The sequence below is a fragment of the Mycteria americana genome, chromosome 3, assembly GCF_035582795.1.
Source record: "Mycteria americana isolate JAX WOST 10 ecotype Jacksonville Zoo and Gardens chromosome 3, USCA_MyAme_1.0, whole genome shotgun sequence".
NCBI lineage: Eukaryota > Metazoa > Chordata > Aves > Ciconiiformes > Ciconiidae > Mycteria > Mycteria americana.
Window position 1 is genome coordinate 34,050,302 of NC_134367.1, and position 16,141 is coordinate 34,066,442.

The following is a 16,141-nucleotide window of genomic DNA, read 5'->3' on the forward strand; positions in this document are numbered from 1 at the left end:
TCAACAGAAGGTAATATTGGTTTGTATAAAACTGAGCTTTGTTTTTTAAATTAAGACCTAGTAGGGACAAATAATTTTTTTTTTTTCCCTGGCCTAAACTGATGTTCTTACCCTATTTTTCAAATTAAACCTCAGATAACTTTTGTTGTTGCACAAAATGAGTAAAGAAAGAATAATGGGGGAGAAACAGCAATGCAACATTAAATGTAGGTTGTTGAATTACAAGTTACTCTTTCATGATGGAATAGAAAACTTTCTCATTTTAGGTAAATTGGAAAATTTTCTGTGGTTATGTTCTTTTGATCTTGTAAGGATGTAGTCAGAATTTGAGCAAAATAAAATTCAAAACTCTGGTACAAATTTTTGTAATTTTTCCACTAAAACCTGATGAACTGGAAAATACTTCAAAATCTTAGAGATGAAATGGTAGGAAAATGAACAAGATTGATTAAATCATAGCCAGTATCTCTATGAATTACAAGCAGACTGGCTGGTGCAGCTTCCACTAATGAAGGCAGCAGCTCAGTGTGAATCTAAGAAAATTACATTACATAAAATTATTAAAGCAGGCTTATGCACTTGCTTGCTTTAAAATTGTAATAAATTACAAATGGCCTGACTGTCTCCACAGTTGTCTGCTTTTGAATTTTGTTTGTGATGGTTGCTCTAGCACAAAACATTAAAGCTGCCCAAGATGCAATGTGGAGATATATGCAGATTACCAGCATATGTAGTTCTATCCACAAATTTCAAGCCAATTGACTTCTAGTGAAAGTGTGGAAATTAAGTGGAGATCCAAATATTAATTTCTGTATTACCATTTTATTTAAATAGGAAAGAGATGATTCTTCTTATCTGTAGACATAATTTCTCCATTGTTCATTTTGCTAGGCGTAAAGTTACGGGAAGATCCTAACTATTTTTTTAAATATCTGTTCTGTAGATACTGAAAGGTGATTTATCTTGTTACGTAAGGTCTACTTATGGATAAGGTTTTAGTGCTATGTTGTCATAGTATGTTTTTATTGTATTGTAGATGTACAGCAGGCAGGATTTAGATGTAGCTTGATTTGGGTGTAAAATTGGGAGTCAGTCAACAATGGATTCTAAATAGAGAATTGAATGAGAGCGGAAACTTAGAGGGAATTGTTTCCATGATAGCAACGTTGTCATTTTTTAGTGCACAGCCACTACGTTTACTTTATGTACTTTTAATAAAATGCAGTCAATACAGCTCTTAGGAAAATGTTATCCTTGTGATTATCTAATATTTTGACAATTAGTCTACCTTCTAAATACTAAGTCAAAATTCAGATATTTTATGAAGGAGTAGCATTTATCTTAGTCTCCTATGTATCACACAGTCCTTTCAGAAGAATAAAAATAGAAATTCTGATCAGACAATAGAAGAAAAAGGTACTCTTGACCTTAGTCCATTCTTTCTTGACTCCTGTTAAGTACTCACCTTCCCATACTATCAGCATGCATGCCTCTCAAGGGATCCTCTTAGCAACTGTTACATCTCCTGCAATAGAACTTGATTAGTTTTCCCAGATTCCTTTTATTAAGTATGGAGTATGAATATTGCATAATATTTGTGCAGAAGATACTTGCACTTAATTGCTGAAGCAATCTGAAGAGCTGCTACTAAAATGCTCTCTGAGAGTCAGCTTCAGGAAGAGGCTATGGTAGATACATATGAGATGAAGTCCCATAAGAAGGAATGATTACTCGTAAAGGAAAGGGCTCGTTGCTACAAAACCAATCCTGAAACAGTGTTTCTATGCATTAGGCATCACACCAGCCAAGATGGATGAGCCCCTGAGAAATCACAGTATTTCAGAGAAGATTGCTTTAGTCCCTTCTACTGAGAAAATCAAGAGATTGTTTAGGGTGCCAGAAAGCATGAAAGGTCTTCGGCCTTGGCAAAAACATCTGCCAAAAGTTAATAAAATAGCTGACCATTCCTGTGCACTCTATCACTTCAGAGAATCACAGAATCGCAAAATGGTTGAGGTTGAAGGGGAATTCTGGAGGTCATCTTGTCCAACTCCCTGCTCAAGCAGGGGTCACTTAGAGCAAGTTGCCCGGGCCCATATCCAGACAGCCTTTGAATATCTCGAAGGAGGGAGACTCGACAACCTCTCTGGGTAACCTGTGCCAGTGCTCAGTCACCCTCACAGTGAAAAAGTGTTTCCTGATGTTGAGGACAGGACCTCCTGTGTTTCAGTTTGTGCCCATTGCCTCTGGTCCTGTCACTGGGCACCACTGAAAAGAGCCTGGGTCCAGTTTCTGCACACCCTCCCTTCACATATCTATATACATTGATGTAACCCCCCTGAGCCTTCTCTTCTCTAGGCTGAACAGTACCAGATCTCTCAGCCTGTATGAGGGATGCTCCAGTCCCTTAAGCATCTTCATGGCCTGTTGTTGGTCTTGCTCCAGTACGTCCATGTCTCTCTTCTGCTGCAGAGCCCAGAACTGGACACAGCATTCCAGGTGTGGCTTCACCAGTGCTGAGTAGAGGGAAAGGATCACCTCCCTCAACCTGCAGGCAATAGATAACCTTCCTGATGCAGCCCAGGGGATACCATTAGCCTTCTTGGCTGCAAGGGCAAATTACTGGTTCATGGTCAACTCGCTGTCCACCAGGACCCCCAGATCTTTTTTTGTAAAGCTGCTTTTCAGCTGGTGGTTCCCCAGCATGTACTGGTGCCTGGGGTTGCTCCTCTGCAGGAGCAGGACTTTGTACTTCCCCTTGCTGAACTGCATGAGGTTCCTCTCAGCCCATTTCTCCAACCTATTGAGGTCTCTCTGGATGGCAGCACAACCTTCTGGCGTATCGGCCACTCCTCCCAGTTTTGTGTCACCTGCAAACTTGCTGAGGGTACACTCTGCCCTATCGTCTAGCTCATTAATGTTGTTGAACAAGACTGGACCCAGAATTGACTCCTGGTGTACACCACTAGTGACTGTCCTCCAGCTAGACTAATCACCACCCTCTGGATCTGGCCATTCAGCCAGTTTTCAATCCACCTCACTGTCTGGTCTCCTAGGCCATACTTCATCAGCTTCTCTGTGAAGATCTTACGGGAGACAATGTCAAAAGCCTTACTGAAGTTAAGGTAGACAATAGGCACTGCTCTCCCCTTGTCTACCAAGCCAGTCATGACATCATAGAAAGTTCTCAGGTTGGTCAAGCATGACTTCCTCTTGGTGAAGCCATGCTGATTCCTCCCAATCACCTTCTTGTCCTTCATGTGCCTGGAAATGGTTTCCAGGGTTAGTTGTTCCATCACCTTCCTAGGTACCAAGGTGAGGCTGTCCAGCATGTAGTTCCTTGGATCTTCCTTCTTGCCCTTGAAGATAGGAGTGACAGAAGAATGTACGTAGGTAAAAGGTTAAAAGGACAGCATTGGGAAAAAAAAAAAAAACAATAAAGGATTACTGTCTCCCAGTTACCTGTCATCCACATGATTGCAAAAATTTATGATGCCCATACTGGATCTGAATAATGAGTGTGTCCCTGCTCCTCTGCTGAAGAGATGTGCTTTATAGGTGAAACCATTTACAAGAGGTTGCAAGGTTAATTCTTTATTTGCCTCCTTAAGTTGGCAGAGGTACCTAACACCTGCTGAACAAGGGATAACTTAAATGGGTTATTGTGGCTCTCTTCAAAACAGGGGCTCAGTTTTTCTTAAGGCAGAAAATTCCAAGTCATACTAGATAATAAGCTGATCATGTGGAGGATGGAAAAGAATTGATTCCCTAGAAGCTTGTTCTGGCTTCAGTTTATTTTAGTGATATTTGCAAATAAATTGTTTTCAGTAATCCCAGAATAATTTAAGGCAGAGGACATTGCTTGGTTTCAATAGACACTCCCAACATGAGAACAACCTTGAAGAATAGCGTAGTGGCCGTTGGTGACAACTGTGAAAAATCGAAATGTAAGACCTGTATATCAAAGATGTTTTGATGCTCTGCTGTTTGCGAGAACGGTGTTTCACAAGAATGTAGTAGTATCGTAAAGATTATTTTGAATGAGAAGCTGTTAATATACTACCCACAGTAAATATATCTAGGAATTGCTATAACCATGTACTTCGCTTAATAAAACCATGTATGTTGCTAAGCCAACCTTGAATGTTGTAAAAAAAAAAAAAAAAAGTAGCCCCAGTAACCTTGAAGGCTCCACTTGAAAATAAATGCACAAAATTGTGTACCTGTTCCCTTCTGCTTGGCTTTTTAATAGCAGATTTTTAGTGCTATTTTTAGTTTATTTAACGCTGCTTAGTCTCCTATTTTTATGCAGCCTTTTTCCAAAGGACTTGACAAAGAATACTTTATCTAGTACTGGTGTCAATACTTAAAAATAATTGCTGTGGGAGTCATGCAGACTAGTAATAGAAACTGAGATGAATCTTAGTGCAGTAGGATTCCCAAGCATTTGTCATGCTATATTGCACCTCTACAAAATGCGGTAATTTTTAGATAAAGCACAACACTAAATTAAACATTGAGTTTAAGAAATGTCACTGCCTTGTTACGCAGTTTTTTGCCTGTTGCACACTTCTGTGCTCACTGTGTGCAATATTTAGCTTTAACATCTCAAAAGACCACTCTCTACATAAAGCTTAGTCATGTATGAGTCCTGTTGGAGCAAACCTACTAAAAAGAAATTAAACATCACATTTGTCTTTATGATTTGGAATAAAATTTTTAAGTGGCTCCAATGTGACTTCCCTTTTCGTTCTTTTCTGAAAGTTTCAACACCTTGTTTATGCCAGAATTGTTTAGGTTGGAAGGGAGCTCTGGAGATCCTCTGCTCCAGCCCCAGAAATACGCTGCAACATCTGCTATAGAAGCAGAGTAAGTGCTTTAGGAAGGCACTGCTTTTCGTTGTACCTTCTTGAGGTGGACCACAGTGCAGTCGGGCAGCCCAAGATCCATGGGACCAAAGAGACAAAGAGGCTGTCTTAAAAAGAAAATAGGATGGTAAAGGGAGTTTGTTCAGGTATTCTTAAATTAAGAATAATTGCGTGCGTGCAGGTTTCTTGTTCTGACTCAGCCCATTAGTACCAACCTTATTTAATTTATGCCTAAGCATAGGTGACTTCAGAGATCTGAAGTCATGGCAGACCTTAGGCACCAAACAAGCATCTTCTGAATTTGCACAAAAGCCCTCATTAGTGGCATGCAACATCTTAACCAGAAATAAAGGCACGCTGAATTTAAAATTGGTTCAAATCTCAGACAGGAGGATAGGAAATTCCAGCAACTGCCATTTGTTATGGTCAGGTAAAATTAAGGGTAAGAGGAAGAGGGGTTTGTTCCAGATAGATGTTGATTATTGCTTTGTGTCACCGCTGTTGTACAGATGAAGTATTGGTAAATTGTTAGGTGACAAATAGTATGGTCGTCGTCCGTGTCGTGTCCCTCCCCTCCGCCCCCCCATTTTTCAGGCTGAAGGTTAGTGTTTTGGTGAAAACTGTGTAGCTGTGAAGGAGAACCTGAATACTGCTTTAAGGAGAAAATCTCCATTAAAAAAAATGAATGCAGTATTAATGTCTAGAAATATTTGCTGTACTAAGAAGCTTGAAAATAATTTCGCAGGCTTTCTTAAGGTAACTAAGTATGAAGTAACCTTTAAACCTATTAGTTTACATACTGGCAAGGGAGCAAAATGGGAAAGAAACTGCTGTTGAAGAAATATAGTAATGATATTGGAAAAGGGTACCTTAAAGGATCTTATTTTTATAGAAATTGATATTTCTATACCTTATATCTTCATTGCCTTTCTTATTTAGAGAGCGATGAAACAGAAATATGCATTTAATAATTATAGAAAATGTTTATTTGACAAAGCAGAGGACCTAAGTATATTATTCTTACTATATTTTAAAATGTTTAGCTTCGGTAATGAGATTAATTTGATACAGTAATAAGTACTAAATAAAAGAGAGTGCTATTTGAACTCCATCTGTTTAGTTCTTACTAATGTATGCAAAACTGTTTTGGTCTCTGTAAAAAGTTTGCACTCTAAACCAGCCCTGTCAAGCTTTAATTTATTTCAAACTTGTGCTTTTATGTAGTTATCATAAACCTAATCTGGAGTAATGAAAATTTGCACATTTAATAGAATTCTAACAGTTTTGCTTTTCAGTTTAAAGAAGTTGTTCTATATTCAGAATTGTTAAGCTGTTTAAGCAAAAAAAAGTCAGTTTTATGAAATCAAGCAACATGTTAGAAACACTTCTTTTTACAGCTTCTGTGACCCATGCTGTTCCTTACAGGGTTGGAGAGGAACCAAACATGCACATTTTTATGATAAATTCTGTTCTGAAATACTTACTGTTAATTCTAATTGATGTTCATAATAATAATTTAAGTTTTATGGTATATTTATTGAGGTATGCTCAATTGTAGAAAACTTTATTTTGAATGGTCACTTTAAAAAATTCTTGATATGCAAAAATTTACTTTCAAAAAACATACTTCTTTTTGCATACCAAATACAAGGTTTTTTTCTCTGCAATATTGAGTAGCATTTGGAATCAGAATGCTATTCTTCAGATCATATACTCAAAGATGAAACTTGTAATCCAGTATAGAATCAGGGAATCCGTGGAATATTTTTCCAGCAGGCGGTTTCCCAAACAAATTTGTTCTTGAACGAGGTATGTAAAGTCAACATAAGGATTTTTGGCTACCGCAAGCAAGTATTTCTCTGAGAGATTAGCAAGGATCAGTTTGAGTGTGAAGGTACCTGTTCCCTGTAGCTGCAGAAACGGAGTTCAGTTCATTGTAGCTCTTTCCTGGAGGTTTTTGGTGGGGGCTTGCTCATGTACGAGCAGTGTCAGTAGTCTGTTAAACTTCTGTTCGTGGGGGCCATCTGTGAATACTCTTGATTTTCCTCGTTGCTCTTAACAAACACCAAGCTTGTGACTCTTTATTCCCAGTTTGCAGGAGAGGAAAGTAAAGGATTACCTTAATAAGGAGAACTTTCTATCCATGCCTTGAACTATAAAGTTCTCCTCATACTAAATGCTAAGATTTCATGACTTCGGGAGCCTCAGGAAACTCAGTGACTCTGTCAAAGCCGTGTTATGGGGGTGATAGAGGTGGGAGTGAAGCAGGTTCTGTTGGTGTCAGCCCAGTGCCCAGCCTGACAGTGCTCTACCACCGTTGTTTGGTAATCTGTTCTAGTAAAAGGCTGTACTCATTGATCGACCAATCCACTTCATGTTTTTGTGATAAGTATGGAGTAAATGCATATTAAATGCATGCAAGAGAATGCATTTGTCATGTCACTACTGTAAACCAGTTTGTATTCATTTTGAAAATCAATGTTTTGATGGATTCGGGTGATCAGCCTGATATTGGTATGAGAAGAACTGTCAACAGATTTATGAAGTCATTTTCGTAATCAAATTTCACATCAATACCAGCTTACATTTTGAAGTCTCTAGGCAAGAAAAGACTAGGAGTTCCCTTTTTCAAAGGAGAAAAATACTCTTATTTGTCTTCAGGTTTACAAAGGAAAAGACCATGAACACAGATTATGTCCATCTGTGCATAGCATCTATAAAGTCTGAATGTTATGCAGATGCTTTTTTCAGGAAGGCTAAATAGTGCCTCTAGTCAGTTTCTAATTTTTAAATTTAAGCTTTTAAAAACTTGAAGTTTTTTCTCTTTAATGCTGCAGAACTGTAAATTTTGGATGCTAAAATTAGTCAATAAATCAAATTACAGACAGCTTTTTGCTTAGTTCATGATATGCAGTGGTTCAGTTTAAGATTTCAGCTTATTTTAACCTATCCTGGAGCTTACATTTATTTAAAAATTGATTACATACCAGTGAAGGTATAAGGATAATTTTTTACAGTCATGTGTAGTGTTCCTTATGACCATAACTGCAACTTATTTCATTACAAGTCAAATTCATTACAATAAACCAACATAGAAAACGGCTTTTATTTCTGGTACTGGAACAGTATCTTTAATGGGAATTTTTTAAGCACTATCTTTTTCAGAAAGGTTACTTGTGGTTTTTTTTTTTCTTTCAAGCCGCAGAAGAAAGAGGATCAGCAATCAGAAGCTAAAGCAAGTCCCAAAAAGTCATCAGAACCCACTATTGACCTTTTAGGACTTGGTAAGAAATACATTATTACTTGTTTTTCAATCAAACACAGATATGTCATTTTATATTTTAATAAATAGACTTTTATTTTCTCTGTGCTTACTGAGCGTTAGCTGAATTTGGAAACCATAAGATTCAGTCTGTATGAATTTGAAACTATAAAGCAAAATGCCATAGGGATCTGCGTATATCAATACTTGTGTTTTGCTAAGGAGAGTAATGAGCTCCTGTGGGAAGGGGAAGTTGTCAAAGTGATCTTCAAACGGCTTGTGGATTATGGTATTTCAATGTTTATGGTACAAGTGTACTTCTTAATGAAAATGCTGAGGTCATCTGAGTTGTGTATCTGTAAAATACCTTATATCATAAAATTCCTGTATTAGTAAAAAGAACAGTAAACTTTTTGCAGCTGACTAGTATCTTGTAAAACTTAATACATTGGGCATGTCAGTGTTGTGTGCTGACTGTGACCATTATTCATTTTTATCTAATATTCCTTTTGTTTTCTGACTGGTAGGTAACTGTGTATTTGTCTTGTAAATAAACTGCTTTGGACCCGAATCATTTAATTTGTACTGTCTGGCTATACTGTTGTGTTTTTATGTTTTTTTTTTCTCTGCTTGTTGAAGGCCATATTCATAAAATCTGTATTTCATTTACCTAGTGTTATTCTAAGTGTGTTTTTCTATTGAATAGAATCTTAAAATAGAACCGAAAGAATGAAATATTACAATAACTATTTTTAATCCCTTTTATTGTTCACTGTTAGGAAAATTTTCAGAGTTGTGGGTGGATATTAGAATATTCAATTTGTATCAATATGGTTATGGATATTCTTAAATTTCTAGAGTTTTTACAGGATATTGGAGGAAGCTGATAAGTCTTTTAGGTGTAATTATTCTAAAAACTTGAATTTGTAGAAAAATGTTTTGTTGTTTTTTAGGTTTTGGTTTTAAGGTACGAATAATGTTGCAACGAAACAATGAACATCTTTCCTATTTTAGAATTCACACTATCATTCAAAATGCATGTTATTTTCCCTGTGGATGTAGAGTAGCTGTAAAATACTATTTTTGTACCGGTTATGTATGTGTTGTGATCCATATCTCATTCCGAGTAATCTGCTACCATAGGCAAGCAAATCTTAATTAACACAGTAGAAGTTAGATTATGGATGAAGAATGAACCTATTAAAAACAAAAGTAATTCAGACTTAATGGAAAGCTGATTCTCCTTTATTTTCCTTTACCAGACCAACAACCTAATTAAGAACTAAAATTTAATCAATATGTGCTTCTGAGATTGCCAGGCTTCTGTATCATTTTAGTCATGATTTGAAAAGAATCTTGGTAACACTGTTTTATGATATGATAATGAACTCAGATTGCATAGGCTAACTGGAGATGTAATATGCAATAGAAAGAGTATTATAATTGGTGTTCAACAGCTGTGCTTCTTCAGTGTAAGGAAGCATAGTGAGATATACAAAGGGCAAAGTTTATAATTTGTATGTTAACAAAACATAATTTTAGAGGAGGGAGTGTTTAAAGATCTTTTAAATAACAAATTGAAAGGCAGTGTAATAAGCTAGTATCACTTGGAATCCACTGAGCTGCAAATGAGATTATGTATTAATGAGAGCAGACCTGCATATTTCATTTGGAGACTTGTCTTTTAATTAATGCCTGCAGTAGACTACTTCAGATAGTATTAAAAGAAAGATCACTTCAACCCAATATATCATAGAACCATAGAATAGCCCAGGTTGGAAGGAACCTTGAAAGATCATCTGGTCCAACGTATGGGAAAGAGAGCCTAGATGAGGTTATCTAGCATCCTGTCTGATCGCATCTTGAAAACCTCTAGTGATGGGGACTCTACCACATCCGTGGTGAGGTTGTTCTAGTGATTGATCTCGGTGTAAAAAATTTCTTTCTTGTGTCGAGATGAAACCTCTCCCGGTGCAACTTGTACCCATTGCCCCTTGTCTTGTCCATGTGGCTCCTTGTGAAGAGAGAGCCTCCGTCCTCTTTGTAGCCACCCTAGAAGTACTGGAATACTGTGATGCGGTCCCCCCGAGCCTTCTCTTCTCCAGCGAGAAAAGACCTAACTCCTTTAGTCTTTCCTCATAGGGCAGGTTCTCCAGCCCTTTGACCATCTTCGTGGCCCTCCTTTGGACCCTCTCCAGTCTGTCTGCATCTTTCTTGAGTTGTGGGGACCAGAACTGGGCACAGACTCCAGGTGTGGCATGACAAGCGCTGACTGGAGTGGCATGATCACGTCTCTATCTCTGCTAGTAATGCCCCTGCAGATGCAGCCCAGAATCCCATTTGCCTTTGTTCCTGCAGCGGTGCACTGCTGATTAAAATGTTTGATATGTCATATCAAACAATATTAAAATGGATATGATTGCATAGCTCATTCTTCTTACTGAGTGGACATGTTTCTAATAAAGATATGTTCTCTTAGGACTTCATTTCTGCAAATGAAGAACAGTAGTAGCTTTTACTAGGGCATATCAGAATTGCTTGTGATAGCAGATTAAGTAATTTTAATGGATCACAAGTCATGCTAGAATAATTTTGGCTTTCAAAGCAGCCCAGCCTCTTGGAAAGTATTTCCTTGAGTAAGCCTCAGTGCTGACTTTGGGTATGGGGTTAATCTTTGGGTCATTGCTCTCTTTGTCTCAACTGGGTTTTTAAGAGTGACCTCATCAGAAGGTAAACATCCTGTGAGATAGGACTTAGCCAGTGGCAATTGTAGCTAGACAAGACAATTTTCTAAACATAAATTGTTTTTTATTTTTCTTTACAAATTGCAAAATTCTCAAGATAATATGCCTAGGCAAATTGTATCTTTAAATCTTGTAATAGCAGAAGAGGCATAATACCCTCAGTGACTGTACTATCACGGTTGTCTTTCTTCTGAGCCTTTTAAAATAGATTCATGGGGTTCCCTCAAGTTCCTGTTCAGGGGTTTTATTATTAAGATAGTGTTTGGATATTCACTTTTTGATGATCCAGCTACATAAACATTTATAGCTTTTGGCCTTTTGATTCAGAGTAGATTTTAGTTCAATACTCCACACACAGAAAGGTGGGGAAATGGACATGTACAAGCTAAATATTCTTATGTTCTCCACAAGCAATAGTGTTGGTTTTCTTGCTGTGCAAACCCAAATTCCTTCCCTGTCTTCCCGAGCTATGAGAAATCACAGCCTATTTCTATAGGCTAAAACTGAAGTGGCTTTTAAAATGATGTCTACAATTAGTTAGAACTTGTCCACACTGAGAGAGTGCCCTATTGAATATGTAGGGACTTAAAATTGATGCTAAAATCAATAATATGGGATTATAACATTAATTTTTAATAGAGGCATTATAGGAAACATTTTTCAGTTTGAAAGTCATAGTGTGTAAACCAAAGTTCTTCAGCACTTAAGTCCTTGGCAGTGCTGTATTTTCATCCCACTGGTGTTAACAGTGTGCTCTGTGCTGCTTGATATTTTGGGGTTTTGTCTTACAAGTAGGATGTCTCCACTTACACCAGATTGATGTAAAGAAAGACAGTTTTTTAAAATACTTGTAAAAAACTGTATGATACCTATGTATGGTATTTTCTTGGAATATTACACAGGCAGTTTTAGACCATTCTGTTTGTCAAGGTATGTCACCTAGAAATTATTTCAGCATACAGAAAAAAAATGAAATATTTAAAAATGGTATTACCTTACAGAATTATCAGAAAGAAGGAAAGTGCATTTTACATATTCTGCATAATTTACCATGTTTAGATGTGCCCTTCATAAAATAGACAATTGCACATTCTGGAGTAACCATTGTAGTATAATGGATGCCCAGGAGAAGAGAGATTTATTATGTTGTTGTTATTAACTGAATGTGATGTGTGGGGCATTCATCTGGCATGGTTGGAGGTAAAGTATGATACGCTAAAAGCTGTATGTCTGCTTGTGTGGGGGAAATATTCTCTGAAGGAATTCTGTGAAGTTTTGAGAGCCTAATCATGGTATGAAATGCAGCTGAACGTTGCATATCTGAGAAGTGTGCTTTTGTCAGTACTGTCTAGTAAGTACCAAAGCAGCATGGTTGGTCATAAGTTGGAAAGCTGCATTTAAGAAATAATAAAAATACATTTATAAGTACTAAATATCACATACGCCTATATAGATACATGTTAACATTTATAGTATTGCTGCTATGTTAAGATTATGCTTGAGTAAGCAATGTTTCTACCCAAAATGAAAACCTTTACAATCACTTGAGGCATACAGTATTGTTCGCTTTCTGGCTTTCCACATTTTACTTTAATAAGTATCATACAGAAGGAGCCTCCTTATGAATGCTTTTTCACTTCTGCAAAGGTTTTATCGGTAAATACAATCTTAGTAATACAGTAAATAATTCCACAGTAATTTGGGACAGAAAAACCTTGTTTGTATCTTTGCACAAGATTTTGTTTAAAGTATTGAACTATTTCTCTCAGTGCTGTCTTTCTAATAATTTGGTCTAATAAATAATCATATGCCTATTCAAAATCATCTTCTCTCCCTCCATTGCAAGTCTTAGTATGGCTATCTTAAATGATCATATATATAAAAATACATGGCAGCTTAGAAATAAAGTTCTGGTAAATATTTTGCCCCATAGAAAATGAGTTTCAGAAACATAATGCAAAGTTTAAGAGCAGATCTTCTTTCTTGCTGTTTCCCTTTCTTGCTGCTCCTTTGAAGCTCTTTTGTTGGTCATTCTCACTATTGGTACAGATAAATATACCAAGGATTAATGCTGCATGTGAAAGCTTTCATAACAGAAAGCAGCACTAAATTGGAAATTGTCATGTCGGGCATTAATAAAATATATGCATAAAAGCACTATAAAGGTAAACTTCACTGGAACCCTTCACTTACTATATCCTGGTGAATAGCTTTTGTTACTACTGTCAAATTAAGCAAGACTTCCTAATCTGAAAGCAGAAGCAGCATCTGCTGTTGCACAGTATGGCAGACAGCAGTCAGGTATTATCTGTCATATTGTCATAAATGTAAAAAGAGAAGTTTTAGGAGCGCAGCTAGGAGCAACGGTGAAAAACAGCATCTATTGACATTCCACGTTACCTTCTCCGACTGAGCGTGGAAGCTCTGCCTTGCCTACGCTGTCATTGCAATGGGTTCTGCCACATCTAATGCTTCATTCCTAGCTATGGATGCATTCTCCAGAAAAGAGATGGAAGTACTTTTAATCAAAAATTAGTTGTTTCAAAGTCGTTCTGTGATGGTCTCCATAATAATAATTCTGTTGGTTAAAACTATAAATTTCTCAAAATATTCAGACAGGACTATATAACTTAGTCTGATTTTCACCTGTTCCCTGGAAGGACTACAGCCGTGTTTCCTTCTGTCAGATGCACGCCACCTCTTCTAAACAGATTTTAATGGTAGGAAGCAAAAGTTGAATGAAAAGTAATATACTTAGAATAATTTAGAACTCAGAACTCCACCGGCGCATCTTTCTTATACTACAGAAATATTTTAGAATGGGGAGGGAAAGGAAGATAGACATCCTAATCTATGGCCTGGTGCATTGAAGTTGAGAATATCTGTAATTGCCATAAAGAAGTGTGAAATATTATATTCAAGTACAAGTTTGTGTATGCCTGCATATGTGTGTGTATATATATATCTGTGTATATACATAGAGTTAAATGAAGATACTAATATTGCTGCAAGTAATAAACTGGAGTGAAAACAGTTAGGTTTCTTCTGTATTCTGAAATTTAGCTCTTTCTGGAATCTTTTAGTTTCATGAGGGAAAAATGTGTTGGGACTTGCTTTCTAACAGATACAAATATTCTAAACATTACATTTTTGAGAAATCAGTAAGACAGGATCACTTATTAATACTTTTCATACAGGCTTAAAACTGTGTTGTAAACAGTAATTCAAAATGTCTGGTTTTTGCACTCATACAGACAGGGAAATATTTATTTTTAGTGTAAAATTCAGTAAGAGGTGAAAGGTATGTACATTGCCAAATAACACAGAAGCAATCTAGCAAAAACCTGGGTTTTCCTAGTATTAATTTATAAGCAGCATATTAAATACTTGAAGAATACTATGTTCTTGCGAATGTGTTCTCCCGTGAATGTTCTCAATATGCAAAATGCTTGTTTTAGTAAATGATTACATTTAAATTTTCAGTCTTATTTGTTAAGCTTTTTTACATTCAGGGAAACTGAACCACTTTGGAATATGACAAGAGATTTTTTTTTTTATAGTACATGTGCCTTACTGAGAAAATGAGAACACTAAATTATTAATTCCAGACAATCCTTGTGCATGAAAATTATGCACTGTACATTCCTAAATTTATCTGAAACAGTGAACCTTTGGGGAGATGTTTTTGGAACTGCCTGTCTACAGAATAGCCTCAAAAGAAGCTTGTTACTTAACTTGCCAGTATATTTATTTGCACATATCTTCAAGCACTGATGTGGATGGAATGGCGGAGCAGATTATACATATGGTCATTTTGCTGTCCACTGACTTCCATTCATCAGAACAGAAATAAGGGAAGGAGAAGACCTTTGTAGCTAAGATGCAAGTAGCTTTGTCATAATCATAGGTGAGTTTGTAACTTTGTGTTTCAGAATTGTTGGAATGGCAGTCCTCCCAGCAAAGTCAAATCACGACATAGCCATCTCAGCCAATTTCATTACTACTTGACTCTGTGGGCATTGTTGAAGCCGCTCACTGTTTGCTTAGCATAGAAGATCTAATATTGCCAAGCCATTCCCATGGCCATTTTGCCTTTGTGGAGTCGGGTCTTTCTTAGTCCTTGCAGACAGCATAGTTATCCTCATGAACTTTGCACAAGTTTGGGCAATAAATACATTTGCTGAGGTTCAGTTTCTTGTGAAGGCCATTTGCTTCTGTCCTTCTCGTATCCCTGCCTTCAAGGTATTTTGGTCCTTGTTACTGGGTCTGCTTGCCATTGATACTAAATTAGAGTATAAAATCATTTGTGTATCTGAAATAGTCACAAAAGCAAGCATATAGCTCTCAAAGAATTCCAAGCCAGCACTCTTCTGCTTGGTTGTTTCATAATTCCCTGTATGAAAAAGTATGCTGGGGATTTTACATACGCTGAAGTCAGTTCAAAGTTGTGGTTTCTGTAGCAGCTATAGCTGTGCCACATTTCCTGTATGTACTAAGGTGCAAAGGTTAGCATCTCTACAGTAAGACCAAGTTCGGATGTGCATGGATGGTGGTAGCTTCTGACATGTTCCACATTGTTGTATTTTGACATTCATGACTTCTGTGTCAAGTTTTCACATATACAGCAGTGACAGTCTTTATCTTTAAAATAAATAAATACTTTCCTGTAAGGCAGCTAAAGGGGGCCCACCTTCCATCGGAGTTGGAAGGCAGACAGAAATGAGAAGGCATCTCTGAGTGATCTTCTGAACGGATTGTTTCAGAATGCAGTGCCTTCTCTATGAGTATGAGAGTTAATAGCCAAAAATCTTGTCTGTCTTCTGTGATAGTTTTCCTCAGTCAAGTGATTTCCAGGCTGGTGAAGTGACTGGTGCTTCTTACTGTTTCTGGTGTTCTGTTCCAACTTGTCAACATCCTGGGCTACCAGGAAGGGTAGTCTCAACTGCAGTGAGTTTGCACGTGGCAGAACAAAGTAATGAAAAATTATAATATTCAACATGCAGGGAGACAAATCTTGCTATAGTCTGCCAGTTATTCATGTTCTTAAATAAAAAAGTAGAGGAGAGCAAAAGGAGAGCTTCTTTCTAAGTAATAAACTTACTCTCTTGTTCTATTACGTCTCTTTTCTTAGAAAAATAAAATACCAATTCTTCTGCTATTTTCTTTAGCAGAGGGGAAAGAATGTTGCAGTTATGTGAAAGATGGAATTGTATTATTTTAAATAAGTGTTGGAAGCTTCCTATGATTTGATTTTAATTAAATGTTGC

The 16,141-nt window shown here is 37.0% G+C and overlaps 1 protein-coding gene across 5 annotated transcripts in view; it reads left to right on the forward strand.

The window, feature by feature from the left end:
- Positions 1 to 16,141, forward strand: part of SMAP1 (small ArfGAP 1) — a 106,364-nt gene that overhangs the window by 70,567 nt on the left and 19,656 nt on the right. For all 5 annotated transcript variants that reach the window (XM_075498173.1, XM_075498170.1, XM_075498171.1 and 2 more), the window contains one exon: positions 8,068 to 8,152. In XM_075498173.1, coding sequence (XP_075354288.1) covers positions 8,068 to 8,152 — 85 coding nt within the window. The remainder of the gene's footprint in view (positions 1 to 8,067; positions 8,153 to 16,141) is intronic.